At 38.8% G+C, this 27,150-nt stretch overlaps 1 protein-coding gene across 3 annotated transcripts in view; it reads left to right on the top strand.

The window, feature by feature from the left end:
- Positions 1–27,150, top strand: part of NFKB1 (nuclear factor kappa B subunit 1) — a 119,506-nt gene that overhangs the window by 29,837 nt on the left and 62,519 nt on the right. The window contains exons 3-5 of one of the 3 annotated variants that reach the window (XM_045471713.1): positions 194–269; positions 4,869–4,909; positions 8,795–8,893. In XM_045471713.1, the coding sequence (XP_045327669.1) occupies positions 194–269; positions 4,869–4,909; positions 8,795–8,893 (216 nt within the window). Of the gene's footprint in view, positions 1–193; positions 270–4,868; positions 4,910–8,794; positions 8,894–25,788; positions 25,806–27,150 lie in introns of those variants that run through there. The other 2 variants (XM_045471722.1, XM_045471732.1) reach the window with 2 other exon arrangements.

The raw sequence follows: 27,150 nt of genomic DNA, 5'->3' as shown, positions 1-27,150 counted from the left end.
TGTAAAGTTCTGTACACGTGAGAACTCAGCTAGGTCTCATGAACATATTTTTAAAATACTGATTTGAAATATTTTCAGATTTTTTTTCGCTTTAGTTTTTCTTCCAATAACTGGTTTATGTGTAGCAAATTCAAATATTTAATACGATGTTGGAAAAATAAGGATCGACTTATTTACATTTTCTTTTTTACAGATGTTTCATTTGGATCCTTTGACTCATACGATATTTAATCCAGAAATATTTCAACCAGAGATGCCCCTACCTACAGGTAAGAAAACTCCTCATCTCTGTTGCCCTGTCACATGTTTTGTTTTTGCTTTTTTTTAAATTCAAGATTTGCTAATAGCTTCTTTTAGAAAGTCAGTAAGACACCTAGAAAGGAAATGGTGATTTATGTTTTAAAAAACCAACTTTCACTATACCATACTTTTCTTTTCAAGTTTTATTTATTTGTTTTGGTAGACAGCATGATTGCACATGCGCTTGTGCTCAAGCAGGGGAGGGGCAGAGAGGGAGAGAAAGGATCCCATCAGGCTCCACTCCCCATCAGCATAGAGCCCGACATGGGGCTCGATCTCATGAACCGTGAGATCATGACCCAAGCAGAAATCAAGAGTTGGACGCTTGATTAACGAACTGAGCCACCCAGGTGCCCCTCACTATACTTTTTTGAACTATATTTGCATGAAAATATTCTATCCCATTTATCCATTGTCTGACTTAAATTGTTAGTGATATCTGCCAAGACAGCTCAGAAGGAATTTTTTTACTTGTATCATTTTCCTTTTCACTCAATCTTGTTAGCTCTAGGTTCTATATAACTCCTGACAGAGAATATTTGTGTGTGTGTGTGTGTGTGTGTGTGTGTGTGTGTGTATACACATATACACATACATGTATATACATATACATATATGTATGTATGTATGTATGTATGTGTGTATGTGAGGTAGTCTCAGCTTCTCAGATGTATTCCCCAAGCATTTATTTGAGCTCCTATTATGTGCCATCCAGTATGCTGGGCACTGGGGAAACAAAGTTTACAAAAATCATAAGAATCATCTCAGTAGAAAAATCATCTTTTAAAAAAGCTTTTAGCTTCACATTCTGACCAATTGGAGAAAACTCATGATAATCATCCTTCCTTCTAACGTGACTGCATTATCACCATTGTCAAATTGTTGAATCTCATATGAGTGATTTAAAAAATCAATTCATTTAGTCTCTTTCTGTTAATTGATGTGTATGTCAGCCTTATGTGATGGCTCTTTTTATGTGCTCCTCCAGTCACCAGTGGGACTTAACAGATGTTCTGAGGCAGTGTGAGTAAATTATGGAAGTTGTATATAAAACAAAGAGTTTTGTAACTAGGGCATGTGGCTGGCTTAGTCAGCAGAGCATGTGACTGTTGATCTCGGGGTCACAAGTGTGAGCCCCACACTGGGTGTAGAGATTACTTAAACAATTAAAAAAACAAACAGAGAGCGTTGTAATCACTGAGATGGACATCAGCTCTTTCCTTACTGTGGACTTCCTTGTCCTCTTGGAAGACTTTCCAGTTTGTACCATTCTCACTTCTAATTATTGTTGTATTGTAACTATGGTACGCACTTTTCTTTTTTTTAGGTAAGAATGTTTCTCTGCATTTTTATCTCTATTATGTATTTCTAGGCATTCTTGGGAGGGAAAAAGTAAAGCTGGTATATGTTCACCTTCCCTAGTAGAAGTTGTATTGCTGAGGCCTTTCTCTTTTTACCCACAAAACATACTATGCAGGCTGCCGTATCTGAGGTCCCTTGAAGTGCTGTCCAATCTGAGCTCTAGGTCAGCTTCCTGTGAACAAGTAAATATCTTGGTAACTTCTGTGTTTCCTGTGAACTTTTTATTCTGGGGTTCAAAGTATCTTTCTTAGTATCAATGCTTTATTGAAACTCTTAAGAACTTGGTTTTGCCCTGAGAAGACATAAACATTTCCATTTAATGCCCTGTAAATGCCAAACAGTACCCTGAGTAGATGCTTTGTTTTAATTACATCACGTTTATGGAGGTTGAAATACGATTATCCAAAGAAACGTCTCCATAAATATTGTGGTCAGAGCTTCATGTTGTAGAAATTATTTTGCCATAGTATTAGAAAAACTTTTAAAATTATACCTCAAAACCTCATATTCCACTTATTACCTCATCATTTTTACTGCTAGGATTTTCCCTCTTTGTTGCAGTGGCATGGTCCAATTTTTATGATTCAAGATGTATGGATGTTTTACTCACATTTTAAAGGGATAGAAAGGTTATGTAAACCAATATTAACTTGAAATTCTCATATGGACTGTTTTATCTTCTTGAAATCTAAAACTATTATTAGTTCTACCACGTGTTGAAAATTCTGTGGGATATGGTATAACTTTTAAGTCCATAATATATATACTGTAATTTAAATTTCTCTACATAATAGGATGTTACTTCATGGCATTGAAATGTGGCCAAAAGAAAATTGGCATTAAAATGAATATACGCATATCAAATCTAATTTTCTAGTTGGCTCAACTTTTAAGTGTGTTCACTAAAAGAGAAAAATGGCCCCATTTCACTAATAAAATTCCCAAACCTTGGAATTTCACATATTTAAAGGAAATTAAACCATACAGCGAAAATAATAGCAACACTTCAAGTATTTTTAGAAGAGTTAATAAGTGAGAGACTTGAAATATAATGTAGATGTGATCCAACTCTTCTGTATTTTCCATGACATACAAAAGTTGCTTTTTTAGAGACCTCTCTTCTTGATTTAGCATTCTAGAGGGAATTTTTTTTTTTTTTTTTTTTTTGTTTTTTTTTAATTTTTTTTTTCAACGTTTATTTATTTTTGGGACAGAGAGAGACAGAGCATGAACGGGGGAGGGGCAGAGAGAGAGGGAGACACAGAATCGGAAACAGGCTCCAGGCTCTGAGCCATCAGCCCAGAGCCCGACGCGGGGCTCGAACTCACGGACCGCGAGATCGTGACCTGGCTGAAGTCGGACGCTTAACCGACTGCGCCACCCAGGCGCCCCTAGAGGGAATGTTTTTATGAGTAGATTTGTTACGTTATCACGCAGGCTATATTAGTAGTGTGAAAATATTTCTATTGCTAAGCAGTTTTATTTCCTTATCAAAAATTAAATTCTAGCCAGTTTTTGGAATTTTTAAACTGCAGTTTTTTTAGAAGTATTTGAAAGTGTCCAGGGATAAATTTCATACAGAGAAGAGAAGATAATTTTCTTAAATTACATATACCTTGGCCAGCCACTACCCATTTTTCCTTTCTTGTGTATATTTTACTAGATTCAGTCATTTTTCAACTGACTTCCTTGTAAATTTCTTGCCTAATAGCAGGAAATAATTCTACCTTTGTTGCTCCGGTTTTCTAGCTTTATCCTGATTCATCATAATACAGAAAAGATAAAAATAAATTCTCTCTTAAGTTACAGTCTATTTTTAATTTCAACATAAAGGATTAAATCTTCCTTGTAAATGTATTTATCTAAAATAATATGGGGGCTCCTGGGTGGCTCAGTCAGTTAAGCGTCTGACTTCGGCTCAGGTCATGATCTTGGGGTTTATGGGTTTGAGTTCCACATTGGGCTCTGTGCTGACAGCTCAGAGCCTAGAGCCTGCTTCAGATTCTGTGTCTCCCTCTCTCTATCTGCCTCTCCCCAGCTTGTGCTCGCTCTCTGTCTCTCTCTCTCTCATTAAAAAATAAACTTGAAACATTATTTAAATAATAAATAAAATAATGTAAACTTCTGTTATTAAAAGAATGAACTTCAGGCTAAGAGACAGTGAACTGAAATGAGCACAGATGCATTCTCCTAGAATTTTGTTAGTATCAAACATCTTAATTTACAGTCAAATGAGTGAGAAACACCATATGCCTCTATTTATTGCAGAGCTATGGGTTATTATACTATTGATATAGAAACCAGCTGGGGAACTTAGAGACTTTCTCATATTGAACAGTTTGTATTTATACTATCAGAGATTCTGACTTTCCTTTGAATTTCCAAGGCAGGTATAGTCAGGGTATAGATTAAACTTCTAGTTTTCTTTTTGTGTTTTTAATAATTAATTACAATGCACCTATCTTCAATTAAATTATTTTCAGGATTTTATAAAATATTTGTGCCATTTTAGAAGAATTCGGCACAGTATTCAGAAATTGTATACAAACATCAAAAACTATGGATTAACAGGAAAAGTCCACTATGTCTGACAGACCAAATTAGATTTGGGAGGGAAAAGAAACAATCTGGCCAATTGGGAAACAAAGGCAGTACTTAGGGATTCAAATAAGGGGAAGTAACCGAATACTTAGCGTCAGGAAAGGCAGGTAGCCTGAGATCATTATCTGTGTATTTCACACGTGTAGGCGCTAGCTTAGCCTCTTATACTTTCACACTGAGCACATTCTCTTTGAGGAATGGAAGTCTGTGTCTAATGATGTGAAGGCAAAAGGAAATGTCATGGTGCCCAGGAAATGGTTGCTGCTTTTAACTGGTATTTGTGTCATTTCAAAAATGCTTTGTTAGTAGACAAGATTGTGAAGCTATTGACATCTTTATCCTTGCCTGACAGACATCTCGCCTTTTCTTGGGGTTCAGCAAATATTTATTTATTGTGAGTCTCTAGAGATATAGAACTTGTTAAGAATAAATTTGCTCTTCAATTGAGGAAGGCACGTCATATCATTATGGAATTTTAGCTAAAAAATGAATTTGAAACCTCTATTTAAAGACATAATTTCAGTTTTTACTTGCTTTATATTTTATAGCAAATGTGAGATGGCTCACAGTTTCTTTTGCTTTCTGTTTGTTGTTTTCATGTTCAGCAGATGGTCCATACCTTCAAATATTAGAGCAACCTAAACAGGTAAGATGATTAAAGGGATGGGACTTCCTCTTTCAATGTTAGATCCATAAGTTTCCTATTAATATCTCAAGCACCGAATAAAATAAGTGAACTTTATGAAGGAAGTAGCTTATCTAGAAGTTCAACACCCAGCCCAAATTGTGTAACAACTTTATTCGCCTACTTCATTAGTCATTCTTCTAAGTGTCCTGAGCCTCAGTACGTAGTTCTGTAAAACCTAGACGATTGTAGATCCTTGGTATCTCACGATCTCCACCACCTTTGCTTACCAGCCACTCCTACGAAAGGCACAGTTGTCTCCATTCATTTTCATGTTTAAGGAGATAGGCTGTTCGTATACACTGAGTTACACCCATCAACCCTGTCCGTGCACAAGTGGTACTTCTTAGCCTTCTTCCTTCCTTCAAAAGCTCCAGCCTTTTCTGTTTTGTCTTTGGAACATGTGACCTAAAAGGCTGGAAGTACCAGTAGGGTGTAGATAAAGTATTCGAATGGACAGTTGAGTCCTCTTTTGTCTCGTGTTAGCTTTAGACTCGACCCCTTTGGAGACAAAAGAGGAGCATTTTATTTCATCAGGCTCTTCCTCTCACCACTAGGTTTTATAGAGGATGCCTGGGAATAGAAGTGGCTTCCTCACTGTGCTCCAACTCTGTGGATAAATATTTATTGGAAATTGGATGGGACCATTGCTATGAAAAAGGAGGAAAGAGAATCTTAATACTTCCTTATAGTGAGGAGAGCTCAATTATTAGGGGGATTGGTAGAAGAATAGTATAGGCCCCCACAGAATGAGGACAAAGTCAATAAATCTCTGAATGGATGTGCTTACCACATTTGTGTGACTGGGGATGCATATACTTGCTGTCTTGGAGTTATTACCCAAAACCTTTCTTAATGCTTTTCGTAGCTCCGCTGAGTGAGTGTAACACTTTTGCATTGTGTAACATTAAATGAATGCTAACTAGGTCAAGAACTTAAATAAAGCTTCCATCATGGTTACTGTAATTGTAACATGTACTTGGATTGGGGTCAGAATTTACAGGCAATAACTATCTTAACTATCATGATAAGGCTGACCTTAGGTAAAAGTTTTTGAGGTGGGGACAGGAAAGCCACACGAGACTTGGGAGCGTTATTCTACTTGCTTGCTGTGGCAGACTGACTCTGTGGGCTGCCAGCGTGATTCACCTTTGCTTTACCTCCATGTCCAGTTCTTTAGCGGTGACTTCTCTCAAGAAGTAGCTAAGTCTCTCAAGGACCCTCCCAGTGGAAGTTTATCCCCTAGAAGTCTGCTCAGCAGTCTGGCCACCCAGAAAATTGTCTAGCTTGTAAAATCTGTGTAATCCACGAAAGTGAGAAATCAAGCTAAGATCTGTTTCTCTGCATACCAGGAAAAGCAATGTTTTTCAAATACTATTTTTATAAGCATAGCACTACAATAAGAATTTTTAAATGCAGTTCCTTATTATGGGTCCAAGAGTCATAAAAAAAAAAAAATGGACACTTATGATTTACCTATGGGGTTGTGTAGTTCCAAAATTCAAAATTTAATTCACTCTATGTAGATGTGTGAAAGCTTGCCTGAGTAAAACAGTGTGTTTGTTTACCAAACCGAAGTTATTTTGATGTCTGACTCCAGTGAAAGTAAAAAGATTGTCTTTAAATCAAACTTTCTGACCGGATGGACATAGCCCTTGCCTTTGAGGTTGATGACTCATTGTAAGCAAATGGAGTTACTAAAATGAATGGCTGTGGATTGACAAACCTCTAATCTCAAAATTTAGAATCAGAAACACATTTAGAACTATGCATGTGAAGATATCTTATCTTCCTGAAAAAAAATAATAATAATAAATTTAAAGTACACATGTATATGTTTCTCCACCTGTCCTAAAGGGATTTTGTGATTAAAAATAATGAATTTCTTCATTAATTTTTTTTCATTTTTAAAATAAAAATTAGGAGAATGTTCTTTTTCCTTTGCCACCGTTGTCCCCAGCTCTGACAGAGATGAGTCATAACGTAGTAATCTTTAGAATATCCAGTTCGTTGCATATTATTCAGTGCTAATTATCTAATGCTGTTTAAAAACGGAAGTTGTATTTAAATAGATTAGTAGTCAATATGGTTAGTCAATTCTGGAGGCTCATGTTGCACATGCTGTTGCTTTTTCATGCTTTTAGAAAGTTCATATAATTAATAAAAACAAGCCAACAGCCTCTGTCTACAAAAGGTATAGGGCTGAATTTGTAACTTATTTTTTAGTTTAAATTTTGTAAGAAGCTAAACAGGAATTGCTCCTAAGGACTAACCTCACCTCAAAAGGTTTCCCTGGTATTAGGTTTGATATCTCCTGAGGAGTCATAGGCAAAAGTTGTTTTAAGTCCCGATTTGTTGAGTTGATTGCACACTCTAGATCCATGTGTGACTTGAGGAACTTTCCCACACTAGGGAATTTACTTCAGACCTTCCTCATCCCATGAAATATGCTTTAAGATTGATCAGAAAATTTTCAGAAAATATAGGGGCAGTTCCAGATGCTTACCAGAGGTTTAAATTAGTTCAGGGCCCCTGGATCATTCAGATTGTTTCAAGACCCTATGATGCATAATGAAATGTAGTGCGATCTAAGGAGGGCAAGAATTTTTACACTGTCCCATGGGCTCAAAGCTGTTAAAATCTTTGCATTTGCCAGGCTTTGCAATTGTTAAAAGCGTATGCACGGTAGAAAGCCCCTACCAGCAAGTGATGGGTGTGCAGACCTCCCAATGGCCTAGTGATCTGGCACTGTTTATATGAAATCAATCCCACTGTAAAAATAAATGAAAGGTGAGGCTGTCGCATAGAGCGTATTAAGATATTTGAAAAGGATTTGAAAAAAGAAGAACTGTCTGGTTAGGTTTAAACTATAACACCACTACATATTGATTGACATCATTACAAAGTTGAATCTTTCAGGAAAAACAATGAAATCTCCCTTAATACTAAGCTCCCTTAATATCCGATCCATTTTCATAACGGTCCTTGTTTTGTTCTTCGTATATAGATATGCACAATTATAACTGTTATCTTTGTAAATCATAAAATGCTAGAACTGGAATAGACCTTACAGATGGTCTTGTCTAACCGTCTCATTTGTATAGATTAAAAAAGCAAAACAAAACATGGAGCTTCCATGTTTATCAGCCCACAGTAAGTAGTACACATGGCAAAGGCTTCCAGCTAACTCTTCACTGATCTACCATATCTGTAGAATTCTTGAGTTAACCGTATCGAAAAGGATTATCTGGTTTGGGATTCATCCAGGTCAGTTACTATATCAAGATTGAGCTTGATAATATCAATAACCATGAAGTCCAAACTCTTATCTTCTGAACTGTTGCATAGGATGTGTTCTACAACACTGATGCCGTATATTTAACAGGACATTTCTTATTCCCTCTGAATCAACTGTAATCAGAGTAGATAAAGGAATTCCTTTAAGTAGGAGTCAAAGAAGCATAACTCAGTAATATGGCCAAGTTCAGAGCTTGGCAGCAGCAATTTGAGACGAGGAAGCTCTGATTCAAACAAGCTGCAACATGTCGAGTCCGAGGCTTAAACTCTTCAGCAGTTCACTCTTCACATGTGCCCAGCAGGAGAGGCTCTGCAAGGTTAGGGACCTGGCTTCTAAGCCACAGATCAGTGGACAAGTATCAATTCACATCAATGTTCATAATAAGATTATGGGAAAAGTGGTTCTCATTTGCAGAGTCCTCTTTCACAGTTGATGCTTTTCCTCTCTCATTTGATATACACAAGAATTTAAAATGTGTATATAACTTTGTTCCTACAATTTTTAATAAGTATTTCTCAAACTTGTTGGCTCCGTATTCACCTTTGCAGAGAGGATTTCGTTTCCGTTATGTATGTGAAGGCCCATCCCATGGTGGACTCCCTGGTGCGTCTAGTGAAAAGAACAAGAAGTCCTACCCTCAGGTCAAAGTAAGTTTGTGGTGTCCTTCTCTATCTTTCTGGAAGATTTCATATCCTACAAGCAAAAGAAAGGAATGCTTTAAGTGTATATAGTCTGCCTTTACTCCTAAGCCATTCACACGGTCATTATAATTTTTAGATAGAAATTTGTCCCTTAGCAATAGAAGTGGCAGATTCAAAAATTCTGTTAGTGTTTTCATTTAGGATAAATTATTTCAACATTAACAAATGTTTACTATTTCTTGATCATCTTCAAGTGCTTTTTGGTTAATATACTTCCGGAAATTTTAGTAAGTCTTTGAAAGCGGTGCTTCCCTTCAGCTCTTTGGAGATTTGGTGAAAAACAACAGATGACCGAGGGTGTGGATTATGTGGCATGGCATTTAAGATCACGAACTCAGATCAGGCTCTGTTATTCGCAGTATGCCTTTGACTAGGTTATCCAACAACACTTCTAAACCTCAGTACCATAATGCAGAAATCTTGATGGTCTATACTTTTACAGAGTCTTTTAGACACTTTTAGACATTAGATGAGAAAATATATATGAGTGTTTCACAGAGAGCCTGAAAGTACTCTGGGGCCTTTATTTGAGCTACTGTGTAACTACATGTGACGGTCCTTGGAACCTACTGCTTCCTCACATGCCTGTAGCGTGTTTGGTCAGGACTTTTACGCATCTTCAGGTTCTTTTTCTGTTTGTTGGTCTAATTGAGAATATCGTTCTCAGAGGTGGTTTGAGTTTTTTATTTTTATAACATGATGCCGTGTTTCTTTTTTTTTTTTTCAATATATGAAATTTATTGTCAAACTGGTTTCCATACAACACCCAGTGCTCATCCCAAAAGGTGCCCTCCTCAATACCCATCACCCACCCTCCCCTCCCTTCCACCCCCCATCAACCCTCAGTTTGTTCTCAGTTTTTAAGAGTCTCTTATGCTTTGGCTCTCTCCCACTCTAACCTCTTTTTTTTGTTTTTTTCCTCCTTCCCCTCCCCCATGGGTTTCTGTTAAGCTTCTCAGGATCCACATAAGAGTGAAAACATATGGTATCTGTCTTTCTCTGTATGGATTATTTCACTTAGCATAACACTCTCCAGTTCCATCCACGTTGCTACAAAAGGCCATATTTCATTCTTTCTCATTGCCACGTAGTACTCCATTGTGTATATAAACCACAATTTCTTTATCCATTCATCAGTTGATGGACATTTAGGCTCTTTCCATAATTCGGCTATTGTTGAGAGTGCTGCTATAAACATTGGGGTGCAAGTGCCCTTATGCATCAGTACTCCTGAATCCTTGGGTAAATTTCTAGCAGTGCTATTGCTGGGTCATAGAATAGATCTATTTTTAATTTTCTGAGGGACCTCCACACTGTTTTCCAGAGTGGCTGTACCAATTTGCATTCCCACCAACAGTGCAAGAGGGTTCCCGTTTCTCCACATCCTCTCCAGCACATGATGCCGTGTTTCATAGACTGATAAAAAGCTTTACAGATAAGCCAGTCAGTAATTGCAATTGCACTGTTTATAAAAATTTTATTTGTTCGGTAATTCAAGACTTTGGCAAATGGTTAGCAACTCCTTTCCCACTCAGGTGTGTGCATCTCTCAGGGTAGAACATACTAATACCTGAGTTTTTTTGTTGATTTGCTTTTGTGAATTGGGGAAGGGCAACAGGACAGAGCCTTAGTAAAACTGTGATGTGAAGGAAATTTGCTTTGGTTTTGCCAGCCTTACGTTCTGTTTCCTCCCTCTCCTCCCTCTCCACTTCTAGGCCCAGGCATCTCTAATTTCTTGTCCCTGTTCCAAAACAAAAGACAAAATACTGTGATGTCACTCCTTACCTTATGAGTGAAGCTCACCCATATTATATAGTATCTGTCCTACCAATCCCATTTGCATTTGAAGTCTTCTAGCTTCTGTGTGGAATGAAAGTCATTTTTCCCCTTCAAGGCCATCAGGCAGGGTAAATATGATGTGTTTAACTCGCAGAAGGAAACCACAGTCTCAGATCCTTTAGAAACTGGATGAGGAAAGAGGAGCAGCAACTGAACAAGGGAATTAGCATTTATGAAGCACCAAAGACTTGCCAAGTGCTTTACGTACATAATTTTTTCTAATCCTCATAATGACCCTGGTACGGAAAAAGTAGGTACCTACCTGGTAGGTAATGTCTGTGAGGAGACCGAAGGAGAGAGGCTCAGGCGGCAAAGGGGACTCAGATGGTAGGGAGTCAGGTCTAGCACTTCTCTTTTTAACATATATGTGTGTGTATCATACATATAAACATGTTACGTGTTTATGTGTGTGTGTGTGTGCTTACGCTAAGGATAATTGAAAGATGCATGTTATCAGCATTGATATTGGCTATAACTACTGAAGAATTAACATCAAGAGAAAAACTGGGTTTTTTTTCTGGACTGGCTCTATACAAACTCTGTGTAAATTATGGTATTTTCATGAACCGTTTACTTGTATTGTCCCAGTCTTTTGTGGCCAGGTAACAATTCTTGATACTAACAAATACATAGCATTACCTTTTATGTAACTTTATTACCTGATTAGAAAAACTTCATATATTCATTTGTGCTTAGTCTTCATACATCCTTCTCAGGTAGTGGTTACTGCCTCATATTTGCAAAATAATTTAGAAATGAAACAGCCTAGAACAACAAGGACATTAAATATTCTTATCAAATTATAATTGCTGTATCCAGGGAGGTTAATAGTTACTGGGAAATATAGGTATGTAAACAACTAATAATAAAGTCAAAATATAAATGTGTAAGATTGATCATTATTAAACTTCAGTTACAGTGTCATTATTTCACCCAATCATTTATTTTTTATTCACTAATTCAACAGGTATTTATTAAGCATTTAGTCCAGTTGTAAGCAAAAGAACAGTTTAGAGAATCTGTTACAAACTGTCACTGTTCTTCTAGCCTGTCATTGTTCACTGAGAGTTTAAATGCCTTTGCTGTTCATAACGGTTAAAGGAAGTCATTTTATTTACCTTAAAAGCTCCTAATCAGAGGGATAAGGAGGAGGGAGAGAAAGACACAACCATGAGGTAGTTTTCCCAGACCTCTTCTCCCAATATCACTCTTAATGGAAATAGTAAAAGGGGACCTTTTAGGTTACAAAGGGATTTTAAACCCTTATTCTCTGTAAAATTTAGACAGAGGAAAGAGTTGCCCTCAGTGTGTATCTCTTATGAAGAGGATCTTTACAATTGCCCATGTCTTCTGCTGTAGTTAACTAAGTACCCCCTCTGCGTGCGGCTGGAAGGGAAGCAACGGGCCAGATACAACTTTATCAGGGCTTCTCAAACTCGGCACCACTGACATTTTGGGCCAGAAAACTCTTTGCTGTGGGGGGCTTGCCAGCGCATTGCAGGATATTCAGCAATATCCCTGGCTTCTACCCACTCGGAGCCAATAGCCTCCCTACAATTGTGACAACGAAAAATGTCTCTAGACATTGCCAAAATTACCCTGCTTTGGAACCACTGATCTAGATGCAGGGTTGACTCAACCTTAACCTTTCTCCTGTGCATACTTTTCTACCGTAAAGCTGTAGCACATGGATTATATGGAATATATGGAATTGCCTAAATATATTATTTTGCAAACATATGTACTTTTCCTGATTACTAGTAGGTACTTATTTTCAAAATGATGATCACAGTGAGTGTATAATTTCTTCTAGAGTCTCTGAGCTAACATACCTGGAGAACTTACACCTGAGCTAGCATTAAGGAGAAAGAAAAGAGAAGAAAAAACATGTCTTAAAACAGTCCATATTCTATGATAACGGCATATCTAAAAGCTAACATAGGGTTCTGTGGGCACTCGGTTATGAAGTGTTGCAGAAGAGAAAGTGAAAGTGGACACAGGTTCAGCCAAGGCACAGAACCTGCAGAGCAGCTGTTGTGTGTGAGCAGTGGGAACCTTTCTGGAACAGTCCTCATCCTCCGTTCCAGGGGAGGGAGGTATAACTGAGGGTGCCCACACTTACCCCTAGAATCCATTCCAGCAGGAACTTCAGAGGGAGGGCATTTAGATTTACTGCAAAGAATGCTATATCTGAGATTTACATATGCTACACGCTTATTAAAGTACATTTGTTCAGGTTTAACAGGGAAATATTACAGGCTCTGCCTTTTCCTCACCTATGGCCTCTTACTGGTCTGCCTCTCCCCTCAGATCTCACTCCCCCTCTCTCTTCCCATCACCCCTCTCTGTGGGCACACCACCCCCCTGAGATGCCTCTGAAAGGCTGGTGGCTCAGCATGCACTCAGTTACATGCAGGCAGCAGCAAAGTGTCGGGAGGCCACCCGAAAGCTATGGGGTTGGCTGTGGCTTGGGGGCTGCAGACCCCTAACTACACTTTATAGTGTGTGAATGTAAAACCTGCTTGGGTTACTCTCTTGATGATTGTCCAAATATGATACTTAAGTTAAATCATTAAAAAAAAATTTTTAATGTTTATTATTTCAAGAGAGAGAGACACTGTAGACAGAGTGCGAGTGGGGGAGGGGCAGAGAGAGCATTTGTACAGAATCCGAAGCAGGCTCCAGGCTCTGAGCTGTCGGCACAGAACCCAATGCGGGGCACGAACTCATGGACCGTGAGATCATGACCTGAGCCGAAGTCAGACGTTTAACCAACTGAGCCACGCGGGCGCCCCTCAACTTAAATCATTTTAAAGCAACTCTAGGAGTCTACCCTATCCTTCTTTTTCTGCTGGAATTTTGGGCCATGCCTGAAACCCTGTTTCTTTTTTTGTTAATGCTTTTATTTATTTTTGAGAGAGACAGAGACAGAGACAGAGAGAGAGAGAGAAAGAGAGAACGAGTGGGGGAGGGGCAGAGAGAGAGGGAGGCAGAGGATCTGAAGCCGGCTCTGTGCTGACAGCAGAAAGCCCGACTCAGGGCTCAAACTCACGAACCCGTGAGATCATGATCTGAGCAGAAGTCGGACGCTTAACCGACTGAGTCACCCAGGCACCCCTAAAACCCTATCTCTAATAAGCTGGGTGTAGACTAGGCTTAGACACACTCTTACCATGTGGAGGTAATTTCTAGAACTCTGATGCGGGACCCCCTGGTGCTCTGCGTGCTTCTTTGCTGTCAGAATTCCATTTGGATTTCTAGAGCTTTGCTGTGTAAGTCTTCAGATTCTTTTTTAAAAATTGTTTTAATTACAGAATGCTTCAAGCATAATTCAAAAACATTTAAAAGTTGGTATAACAGACACCACATACACCATCTAGATTTAATAGATCTTAACATTCTACAGAATGAACTTCTGATCTCTGTCTCTCTAAAATGAAACGTAGTTACAGTTACAACCCCACCCATCTATCATTTTTTCCTTTTTCTTGGTAAGTAAACCACTATTCTGCACTTTCATTCTCTGATCTGCTTTAGTATTTTTACTCCATAAGGATGCTTCTATCAATACTGGCATTTTCAAGAAAATTAATTTTTACTGGCTTCCACCCAAATTTTCTATTCTATATCATGGCTCCTTTTCAGGGCAGATAAGGGTTAAAACCTGGGCTCCACTGAAGATCAGTGTTCACTTTGATCCTTCTGATTCTTCTTTATCATCTAGATAAAATTTATTCATTTACAATGTGGAGTTTATTCTGACTCACAACAACAGAATAACATTAAGGGAAAAATCCAGGGAGAGCACATATACAGACTGACTCTTAATGTCTCGCCCTTTTTAAAGAAAAGCTTTCCTGTTGTTAAGCATTTAATATTCTTTGATACTGTCCAGTAAAGTGTCTCTTTAAAGTTTCTTCAGTTCTGATTTCATCACGGAGCTCCTAATGGGAGAGGCTGGCAGAAAAGCACAAGTACCTTCCTCGGGGCCAAGCTTGTCCCTGCCTGTTTTTGACTCAGCAAGGAGTGCCAAGGAAGGCTCGTTTCCCTCTTTTTCCCGAAAGTTATGCATCAGATTTTTTTTATTAATCAAACTGCTTTCCTCTTCACAGAGGAGGAAGGGTGCCAGTGGGAGCAGCGCCATGGGGCTTCAGAAACTCTCAGTGATGGTCTTCCAGAAACTCCCCGTCCTCAGCTGATAGGATCATCAGCCTCCAGCGGGGCTCACTCTATGCCAGACAGAAATCAGTGTCAGTGACCTTCATTCTAAAATACAAATAGCTCCCCAGTTGGTATTTTTATTTTCTCTTTAGTTATAAATATCGAATGCAGTGGACTACAGCTTGAAACACAGCTGATGTGCGTGTCACTATTTTTAATCACATGTTTTCTGAAAGCTGATTCTCACATATGTGTTCTTTCCTGAGTGTTGTACATTGAACAGAAGGCATGTGTCAAAATGTTTAGGTCAAAACCAGCTTTTTTTGTTGTCCCCTGTGCCCACTTGATTTTTTTTTTTTTTTTTTTTTTTTTTTAAGTCTCCACTCTGGTGCCTCTCATTTAAAAATCCTAAATGTTAAGTTCTGTCAAGGTCAAATAAAGACCGGCTGATCTGCTGTGGCATTTAAAGCTATCACATATCCTTGCATAATCTCCTTTCCTTTGTATAGACTTGTCTGATCCAGGAGGTTTGCCATTATGAGGATCTAGTTTTAATACTAATTTGGAATAATTTAATCTGAGTTGATCACTAAAAGCAACAGGAAAGAAAATCACCAGTAATCCGTTAGGCATGCATATAGAACCTGAGTTTGTAGCATTTATTAAAATATCCATCAGTAGTTCTTTACTATTTGCATATATATGTTCATGCGGGAAATAATTATATCCCCTGTGTGCAGGGCCGTGTATATTGAAGAGAGAGCTTGTAACCTGGATCCCTTTTGGTGGTTTCAGAGAACTTTGGGACTTCTGAGTTTCTGTGCAGAATTTTATGTAAGCATATATACATTTTTGTGAAGAGATAGCTGTTTATCAGGTTTTCAAAGGGATGGGCTCAAACATGGTCAGGAATCAAGGCTGTAGATTACATGTCTTTTTAGCTTTTTGACAGCAGCTAATGAAAAGACTGGTGTGCATATGTATGTATATAATGTCTTTGTCAATTTTTTTTCATTTGTTATTTTTGTACTTTTTAATTTTACGGTTATGTTTTTGCATTTCTTTTTTAAAAATTTTTTTTTTTCCAACGTTTATTTATTTTTGGGACAGAGAGAGACAGAGCATGAACGGGGGAGGGGCAGAGAGAGAGGGAAGCACAGAATCGGAAACAGGCTCCAGGCTCTGAGCCATCAGCCCAGAGCCGGACGCGGGGCTCGAACTCACGGACCGCGAGATCGTGACCTGGCTGAAGTCGGACACCCAACCGACTGCTCCACCCAGGCGCCCCTGTTTTTGCATTTCTTAATCCATTTTAAGTGAGTCGAAATACTTCAGGCCTCCAACACAGAGCTCTGGAAAGCCTGCCTTCACTTTGGCCATAGGGTGGAAAAGAGGTGAGATTTAGTATCACCAGACAAAAAAGGTGAATGGGCTTCACTGCTTTTTCTCTCTTGCCCTTCCATATTGATGGTGATTCAGCATAAAGTTAACCATTGATGATGGAAGTCAAAAGAGAGAAAATTCATTTAACAAATAGTCATTGAGCACTGTGTGTCAGGTCCTGCTCTAGGCAAGCAGGCAAAACTCTCTCCCATGTGTAACCACAATCTACACTTGTAGATAAATTTTCTTTCAATTAGTTCAGAAGTTTTGCATTTGGCCCCTGAAACGAAATACTACCTTGTAGAATATTTTTTAAAATAGCCCTCTAAATTCACTGTATGTATTCTTAGTCTCTGTTATGAACTAGAGAGAGCTACTCATTAAGGAAACTTCTAACAGAGATCATAGCTGTGAGACTTAACTGTTAGAGATTATCAGGGAAACCACAAATTGTCTAAATTTTAAGTTTTGTTTTTGTCAGCCCTGGCTTGGTGATCTTCCTCTGCTGGCCATTCTCATTTCTCTCCCCTTTACTCTTCCCTAAATACATGATTATCCTGGGACCATTGTTCAATCTAAAGCCAATCTCTGATAGCTTCTAACTAACCAGTTACCAGTAACCAGTCTGAAGATTGTATAGTGTCTCCCCATTCCATTCAGAAACTCAGGTCTCATAAAGTCCCATAGCGGTAATTCTTCTTGCTAAGATGAGAATATTCTGGGGGCACCTGCGTGGCTCAGTTGGTTAAGCATATGACTTAGTTTCAGATCAGGTCATGATCTCACAGTTTGTGAGTTCGGGCCCCACATCAGGCTCCGTGCTGACAATGCAGAGCCTGCTTGAGATTCTCTCTCCCTCTTTCTCTGCTCCTCCCCCGCTCACGCTCTCTGTCTGTCTCTCAAAAATAAATAAACTTAAAAAAAAGAATGTTCGGAAGTACTATAGCCCTTAAATGTATAACACCTCCTCCTCCACAGACAAGCTGTTTCTCAGCCTGTCAGCAGGTCTAGACAGGAGGCTGTAGATGACCCTGCAGTCTCCATCTCCTCTCCTCACCTTCAGGAGGGTACCAGATCAGAACCCTCTGGTCTGCATTTGCCTCTCCTTCAGGTGGGCTGGAAGGTGCATGCAGACTTTCACAGACAGTTCCTCTCCCCTTTAGGTCCCCATCCACCCAACAGAATGATTTTGAGAATGGATTGTTATGCTTACTTTCATCATCTCATTTTAGTCAACACAACAATCCACGCAAGTAGGTTATCTGATCCTCATTTGATAAATGAGATAATTGAAGCCTAGAAAAGTTAAGAAGCTTACCCTGAGTCTGATAGTCTTTCTGGGTTGGAGTCCAAGATTTCAGTTCAGACAGTATGATTTAAGAGTCTACACTCTTAACCATCATGGGATACTATTCATTATTAAAATATTAAGGGTTTGTCCATAAGAGACTCTTAAACACTGAGAACAAACTGAGGGTTGATGGGAGGTGGGGGAGAGGGGAAAGTGGGTGATGGGCATTGGGGAGGGCACATATTGGAATGAACACTGGGCGTTGTATGGTTTATTTGACAATAAATTATATTTAATTAAAAAAAAAGATAGAATCCTAAAAAAAATTTTGAGAAAATGATAGGAAAGTAAGAAATGATAAAAGATTTAGAGTCAGAGAGAGCAGACAAAAGAAAAATATGAAACATCACCCTTGAGTGCTATAAATAATTATCTGAAATGTTTATCAGTAATTATCTAACATAACAATAATGATCTAAAATAAATGGTCTAAATATACAAACTAAAAAAATAATAAAATAAAATAAATAAAATATTAAGGGTTTATCTCTACTCATGGGGGTCCTTTGAATCTATGGTTCTCTGTCATTGGTGTGCATCAGAGTCACCCAAGAGTATTCTAACCACAGAGATGCCTGGGACCCGTTCCACATATGCTAAATCACAATGGGACATTTAGCCAATCTTGGATTCTATGATAAGTTCTAAGGACTTATGTCATACAAGGACAAGATATAACAACAGGTAAATGAATAGGCAAATCATGGTATAACTACGGAATGAAATATGCCACTGCTTTTAAAAACTAACATGAAGACTGCAACATGGAAAACTGCTTATGAACTAATGTTAAGAAAAAAGCAGGATTCCAGATTAAAAATATAATCACTAAACTGATTTACCTTATGGAATGAGTTAAAATCAAGATTAGAGACTGTCGATTTCAATTATTAAATTGAAAAAATAGATCTGAAATAGTTTCCTGGAATATAGCACAGAAAGATGGAAAACTTGAAAGGGTGAGATAAAGGGTATAGGAAAGAGAGTAACAGGTGTCTGACTGATGTCCTAGAAGGAGGTAACAGAGCTACAGATCTCAGGTTCTACACTTACAGGTTCTAGGGCTGGGGTGACATCAGCTGGCTTGTGGACCACACTGTTAGGCTTTAAAGCATTGGTTCTAAAGTCAGTTAGTTCAGGGCTGGGCATGATGTTGATTCCTAGTTTTGCCACTAACTTGCAGTGTTACTCAACTTGGCCAGGCCTCAGTTTCTTCATCTGCAAAGTTGAGACAAGTGTGTGTATAGGATATGTGTATAAATTGTACCTACTGTATAGGATATGTGTATAAGTTGAGTTATTCAATGCATGGCACATAGTAAGCACTTAAAAATGATAGTTGCTTTTATTTAGTATACCCAAACACACTAATTTGAGTGTTGAATGGCAACTTTCTGACTGGTTTATGGAATCACAGAGTTACACAAAAGCTTCATCAGTCCACTAATTTATTTGTAGCACAACCTCACTAATTAGGATTGCTTCCACTCTATTTACACCATGTGCTTCCTTCTATCTGGGGTTAGTAAAGTAGGAGATTGAAAAGAGAAACTATACCAAAAGCTTACTTTTCGATGTAACACATGATCTTTTTTTTTATTTTTTTAATGTTTATTTACTTTTGAGAGAGAGAGAGAGAGAGAGAGTGCAAGTAGGAGAGGGGCAAAGGGAGAGAGATACACAGACTCCAAAGCAGGCTTCAGACTCAGAGCTGTCAGCACAGAGCCTAATGCAGGGCTTGAACTCATGAACCATGAGACCATGACATGAGCTGAAGTCAGACGCTTAACTGACTGAGCCACCCAGGCGCCCCTGTAATGTGTAATTTCTTATGAGGATCTTATAGGTAGCAGGATTCCAGAAAGGAATTTATTAAACATTTGTTAGGCTCCTTAACTGTGTTATATTAAACACTATGCACATGCTAATTTAATTTGCACGAGTATTGTATTAGTTTCCTAGGACCGCCATAACAAATTACCACAGACTGGGTGGTTTAAAGCAACAGAAACTTATTCTCTCATAGTTGTAGGAGCTAGAAATCCAAAAATAAGTTGTCAGCAGAGCCATGCTCCCTCTGAAGCTCCAGAGAAGCATCCTTCCTTGCCTCTTTCTAGCTTCTGGTGGTTGCTGGCAATCCTTCACATTCCATGGCTTATAGCTGCATCACTCCAATCTCTGCCTTCGTCTTCCCATGGCTGTCTTCCCTCTGTCTCTCTGTGTCTGAATCTGTCTCTCCTTTCCCTTATGAAACATCAGTCATAGCATTTCAGGCCCATGATAATCCCATATGATCTCATCTTAATTAATTACATCTGCAAAGACCCCATTTCCAAATAAGGTCACATTCTGAGGTTTTGGGTGGACATGAACTTTGGGGGAGCACTACTCAACTCATTACACGGATGTTATGTCATTAAGCTTATAAACTAGTGGCCCTGAAGTATGGGATAAAGACCATTTTAGTTCCATTTTGCACTCAGAAAGATATTTACATGTATATATAGTGTTCCCTCGTATATCATTGGTATATATTTAGGGAGTAGTAGAAAAGTTAGAGAAGTTTTCCAGTATTTTGAATAATTTATTTAAGAAAGTAATTTCTATGATATTTTCCCCACTGAGTAGTTGTTGGGCCTTCAGTACAGTTGTGTGCTAGTAAATGTTTAGTAACTGGCTCTCCCGAAGAACAAAGCAAAGCCCTGATCTATAGTATTTGTCAGTTTCCTGCATGTAAATACTGCCACCACGGTCAATTTCAAGCTGTCAGCATGAAGTACTGGCTTGCAAAAGTTCTGCAAATTTAACAATCAACTCCTGTGAGCTGGTCAAACCAATTTCATCCGTACCACTGTAAGGTTTCATAAAGAAAACATGAGATCATATCCTAGCTATTAACCCCAATGAGCAATAGTCAGATCAACAGAAGATCATAAACTGCTTCATATGAGGTGCTTTATTCGTGCATTACATGATACCAGGGACTTTGCAGGATCTGAGTAAACCGATTAAGTTGCTGAAGTGGAGACATCTATCATATAGTAGTTAAATAGGGCTGTGGTCTAGTGAGCAGAATACCATACTTAAAAGCAAAAGCTGGATCTCACCCGAGATTGTGCCACATATAGGTGATGTGATCTTTTACAAGTCGCTTAATCTCTTCAACTTTATTTCCTCATTTATAAGACAAAAATAAAACTACCTACTTTGCAGGAATAGTATTAGGATTAAGTGAAGTAATTGACATGAAAACAGCTGACACATCTATAGCTTTAAATGTTCATTCAAGACATGTTTATGTTTTTAATTTAAAAAATCATGAAAATGTCTATAGCATGATTGTTAGTTCCAAGAGGGCAGGAATTGTTTTTCTGTTTTTTGTTTTGTTTTGTTTTGTTTTTGTTTTTGCTGCTGTATCTCCAGCACCTGGAATAGTATATAGCAGGTGGCCAGTAATTGGGTAATGAATGTATCATCAACATCTCAAAGTGCTAGAGTGAGGCTTCCCAAAAGAAACACAAGTACTATCATAATGTAGCTAAAGAAGACACCATTAACATGATGTAATAACATGGAAACATCACATCTTAGACCAGCCTTCAAGGCTCCGCTCCAGTTGCTGCTCTATATCTCATTCTTCTCATCTCACCAGCCTTCTACTCCTTTGCCTCCCCTACCACACCTGGCCAGGAATCTGGTGACCCACGTCCTAGTCCCAGTGAGTTGGGACACTATATCTTAGACCTTAGCCGTGTCTCCAACTTTTCTGAGTTGAAATGGGTCTCTTCTGCCTCAGATTCCTCAGTGGACTCTCTCCATAGCAAATCTTTCATACCAGTCTACTCCTCCTAATATCTTTCCCTTCTTGGAAAATGGCAGCTGCATCCTTTCAGTTCCAGGCAAAAACCTTGGAGTTATCCTGAATACCTCTCTTCTTCTTGCACTCCACATCTAACCCATCAGGCAATCTTATTGGCTGTGCCTTCAGAACTGCCCCAGGATCTCATCACTTGTCACCGCCTCCACTGCTGCAACCCTGGTACAAGCCACCATGCTCATCTTTTTCTCCCAATGGTTTTAGCATCCATGGATGATTCTCTCCTGAATTAATTATTACTAGCGATTGATGATGACCTTGTGATTTTCTATTTATATCATTCCTTTTATCTTTTGTGAGTTAGAATTCTGCTTTAAAAAAAAAAACTTCCTCAAAAAAATAAATAAATAATAAAAAATCAGAGCTTTCTCTTCTTCACATTCCATTAAAAACTTTTTTAGTATCAGGAGGTACTCATTGGTTTTTATTCAATGTATTATAAGCCATTCCTGTCATTATTTATTTTGATGCTTAAATTGGTCCCAGTCTTGGCCAGTGAGAGTCATTCGTACTAGCTCCTCTGTCCTTTTGCTATGTCCCCACTCAATTTTTGAATACTTCCTTAGTTCTGAAATAATAGAATGCACTCAGCTCATCCTATACGTTCCCTACGCCAGTCCTGGGATTCTCCATCTCTTTAAGAAGACCTGGTTCCTTTTACTGGAGAAATTTCCTTAGGCTTTCAGTAGATAAAGCTAGAAAATTCATTTTTAAAAACAGGTTTGAATTTCTGCTGATAGCTCTGATTCCAGTCTAACACCATAGGCTTCTTCCCTTCCTTCCCCCATTCCATATTTGTATCTCCTTCCTCCAGTAATAGAAACCCCACTTGCCAGTGATATCAGTGTACTTACTCATTTTGCTCAGCCTTATGGCACATACAGAATAGCTTTTGAATTGCTATACCAATGTCAGTACTAGTACAAGCTTACTAACTAGAGTTCAGACTTTCTTTGCAGTTCTTTTGACCTTCAAATATATTCAAAAGAGGATATTCTAGTTCAAAAATCTCTTGCATTAAGTTTTTATCCTTCTATATAGGTTATGGTATCATTGGGTTACACAAACTTTTCGTTCGTATTCAGTTTTAAGGATTTCCCATCCTTATAGATTTAATTTTATTTTTTGAATATCTATTTATCAATCTCTTTATCTGTCATTTATAGGAAATTGACTAGATTTTTTAGAAATCATGGTGAAGTCAAGTTTTTTTTAACTTTTTTTTTTTTTTTTTTTTTTTTTTGAGAGAGAGAAAGAGAGGTTGTGTGTGAGCGCAGCACATGTGAGCAGGGGAGGGGCAGAGAGAGATGACAGAGAAAGAGAATCCTAAGCAGGCTCCACGCCCAGTGCATAGCCTAACCTGACTTGGGCTCAGTCTCATAACTGAGACCATGACCTGAGCTGAAATCAAGAGTCAGGATGCTTAACCAACAGAGTCATCCAGGCACCCCTGCTTTATTATTTTTAAAAGTAAGAATATAGACAGGAAAGGAATCAGAGTCTTGATATAAATTGTGTTCTGGATTACTAGTTCAGAAACCTGAATCCATCTAAACCTAGAACATTCCATGTATAGGTTTCAAAGGCCGCTTGGCTGTCCTCCCTTCCTCACATTCATGTAGTACATGTTTATCTAGTGCAGCCCACATGCCAGTCAGAGTGCTGAGCTATGTTCCATGGTCACACACATGAATGTGATCATTTCTGCCCCCAGGGTTACGTGGAAACAGATATATACAGGATGATAATACAGCTGTTACCCAAAAGTTGCCGGAGGAATGCCTCTTCAAAGGATACTCTGCAGTGTGTGTGTGTGTGCGAGTACGCGTGCATGAGTGTGTGTGTGCGTGCGTGCATGCATGCGTGTATATTGGGGAGAGCTAGGGGAAAATGCAGCCTTACTTGAGATCACCTCCTTGCTTACATACTTACAACACCCCCCCCCCCCCCCGCCAATTTGTGACAGAATACTCATGGCATTTGATAGGTGTATTTCCAAACCAGAGGCTAGAGAGCTGGATATCCATCTCAGGCACCTTAGTAAGAACCAGTCACACCAAATGTACCTCTATGCCTTGTTTTACAGGATTTCTAAAGGGGTAAAATAGTGAGATGCTGGTGATCTCTAGATTGGTACTTAAGGGGTTAGCAGTATTTCTCATTCTGATGATGTCAACCTAGAGGAAGAGTTCCAGCCTCGAGATCTTTCCCTGGCCACTTCAATTTATTTTATCAGTGCCTTCAATGGAGACCTTATCACATTTGCAGGAACATGAAGTGATAGATAACATAATTTAAGTTCAAATTAGTTTGAAAAGCTGGGTCAAAGAGCTAAATTCTTAAGCAGTTACATTTAAAGGAGATGAATGCATCCAGAAAGCAAGTAATTCCCCCTTAGGCGGCATTAACAGAAGTATGCTATGTAAGACCAAGGAGGTGGTGGTCTCACTTCCATTCTTTGTTGAAAGAACACACCAGAAATATTGTGTACATTGCTGGGCATTACATTTGTACAGAAATAGAAAGCACCTTGAGTGTGTTCAGAGCAGAACGGTGACAGAACTCAAACCTTCTTCAGAAGGGAGTAGTCATTGAGCCTGAGATGTATAGCCTAGAGAATTCGGCTGTCATCAAATATGTGAATGGCTATCAAGGGAAAGAAAAGATGAGCTTTATCCTGTCCATCACAAGAGGAGGAAATAAGGAGCCATGAATGGAAGCCCCAGGGGAAAGAGGTTTCCTTGTCACTGGGAGTTAGAGCAGCTGCCTGAGGGTAGAATGTATAGATAGCCTCAGGATGAAGTTCATGGTCACTGGATTGGTTTATAAATAAACTGGAAGACTACAGAGCAGGGAAGCTAACTCCTGTTAAGATCCTTTACAGGTCAGAAAATTTCTTTTTTTTTTTTTAATGCCTTTAGAAAGATTTTTTGCTTAATAAATTAGTAACTGTATAATAAAGGAAATCAGGATTTGGTTATAGAGCAGTTACACTTTTCTGGCAAATCCCTAAAATGATAGAAATTAAGAACTTGCAGAACATTTCATCCAAGCATCAAAGTGTATGATTTCCTTCATATGCTTTGTGTTTCAGTTACTTTATACAGACTGAACAATAGGAAGTTATCACATTGAAGGGTTTTTTTGCAAGTTTAAAGTCCTGCCATTTTTCCAGATTCCTGGCTGATGTTATTTTAGAGCTTGTTAGAAATTTTGGTGTTTCCCCCTTCCTCCTTTGCTTACATCATAGTATGTAGATGCTACAACATATTGGTTAACCTCAGTCTGACACTTAGGTCGCGTTTTCTCTTTTGCTCCATCAATGTCTGGGATGTAAATTAGCCAATAAAATGGCAACAAGAAATCAGACAAAGAAAATTTCCCAATTCTACTCACTCGTAATTCTCCTAATTTAGTAGGGGTTTTCCACAGGAAATCACGGAAGAAGAGTTGAAATGCCTTATCTTATGTACTTTCCTTCTGAAGAAAGGAGTCGTTAATTGTCTTCTTCCCAAAGTGGTCCACATTTTTGTACAGGCAGCTGTATTTATTCCAGTACAAATTAAACATCATTTTATGATGTCTCTACGTACTTTCAGTCATTGAGAGCCAAATTATTTAATTACTTCTTTAACCAGTGGGTTTCCATGAAAGTGATAGAATAGCTTTTCTAAGCAAGAAAAATATATCATGAGGATGGTTGTATGCCTTTAAGAGGAAAGAAAGGAGTGGTTATCTAATCCCAAATAAATTTGAGTATCAGAATCAGAAGATAAACTTAATGATCTTAAATCAAGTTTGGGTCAAAAACAATGTGTTGAGAAACTTTATTTAAAAACAATGTTAACAACTTTGGTTAATAATCTCTATTTTCAAAGAATAAATAAATCAGAAACCTAAAATTATGGTTGGTCTGATCCTTCTGATTATTTTTATGTAGTGTGTATGCATTAAAAGAAAAAACTTTCGTAGACTAAAATTTCTCCTTCTGACTTTGTTTTGCTTGTCTGTTTTTTCCCCTCCTTTGTGTAACTGAAGCATTTCTAACATATCCCCAGAAAAGACAGATCTTTATTATCAGGACTTGACTGCCCAAGGCAGCGCCTTCCTTGAATTAACTGAAAATAAATACTATGGGTACTCATTTTCAGTTTTAATGACAAAAGTTGAAATCTTTGCCTAACATAAAGGTTTTCTTTGTCTCTGAATTTTGATTTTCCATGCTATCAGAGGCCCCAATGCAACAGGTAATTTGAGTGTTGATTGTATGTTTTCTCAGTTTGTAACTGTGGTGAAATGTTTTTAAAATGTTTGCAATTTTAAAATTAAGTTTATCTGCTAGGTTCCTTCCAACTCAGAAATTCTGTGATTTTAAACTTTTTTTTTTCTTCAGGTTGAAAATGTGATCTTTGGGTGTTGTCCTGTGTGTACTTTACATATAAGAAAGAATCATAGAATTTTAGAGCTGGAAGATGTTCTCAGACCTTATATAGTAATTCTGCAAACAGAGAATTCCGGGCCCAGGAGAACAGGTGGTTAACGCAGGGTCGCAGCAGGAACTGATGGCTAGAACCCTAACTGCTCACTGGAGCACTAAAACTCAGCACCAAAAATTAACCCAGGCGTACTTCTCTGAAAATTCGCAGACTTCAGGAGAACATTCTTCCACCAATCTATGAATTTGGAGGCATTTCCGTTAAGCACAATTTATTCATACTCTACAAACTGTGCCAGCATCCCTTTTGTTTTCTCCCAAACCCAGGGTCACACTTGAAAATAAGTTACAGCTTTAGATAGGTTAAAGTTTCCTGATTTTGCACTTCTGGGATATTTTTCAGTGATTCGACAGCATAAACGGACACGGTAAAGTTAGGGCGGCTTTCGGGTGGGAGGTGCCAGCGTGTCTCTGGGATGCTGGCCCGGAGAGCCCTCCTCTGTCGCCGCACTGACAGAGTGTAAGCAGGGCTGGTGAGTGTGAGGTTCACCGCCCCGATCTCACAGGGCCTGTGGTCAAGGCAGTGCTTCCCTCCTCCCGGTCTCACTTCTGTTTTACCAGGAACCTACCCTGCTGATTGTTTTCCACCCATCCCACCACGTTGGCCGAGCCCCCGCACAACTGGGAAATTGCACGTCAGGGTTAAATTTCACCTGAGAATTGAACTTATTAAAATGAAAGATGTAGCATCCTTGCGGCCGGTCTGTGTGTAAATGGCAGTTATTTTTCTCAGTGGAAGAGCCTAAGGGAGTCCCAGTGCTTCAAAAAATAGTCTTCTAAGTAACGAAGATGGTGCCAGGGGTCCACGTCCCAACTGTGATTCCAAGCCAAGGAGTCAGTAGCGTTAGGAGAATTTCACAAGTTTACTGGCATTTTGTTGAAACTTTTCAGAAACTCCTCAGGGTGATCCCTCATGGTTGTGTTAGTGAGACAGACCCTATCACAGGGCAGTAACACCTCTGCAGAGACCTCCCAGACCTCCCAGACCTCAGAGTGAGACAGCTTGCTGGGCCCTGTGTCAGCCGCCTCCAGTCACTGCTGGCCCAGGGCGGTAGAGCACTTTGCTGCTCCTTCGTTCTCCGGGTAGCCTGAAGCCA

Source organism: Leopardus geoffroyi, chromosome B1 (assembly GCF_018350155.1).
Source record: "Leopardus geoffroyi isolate Oge1 chromosome B1, O.geoffroyi_Oge1_pat1.0, whole genome shotgun sequence".
In the NCBI taxonomy this organism is placed as follows: Eukaryota; Metazoa; Chordata; class Mammalia; order Carnivora; family Felidae; genus Leopardus; species Leopardus geoffroyi.
This window is presented reverse-complemented; position numbering and strand designations above follow the sequence as displayed.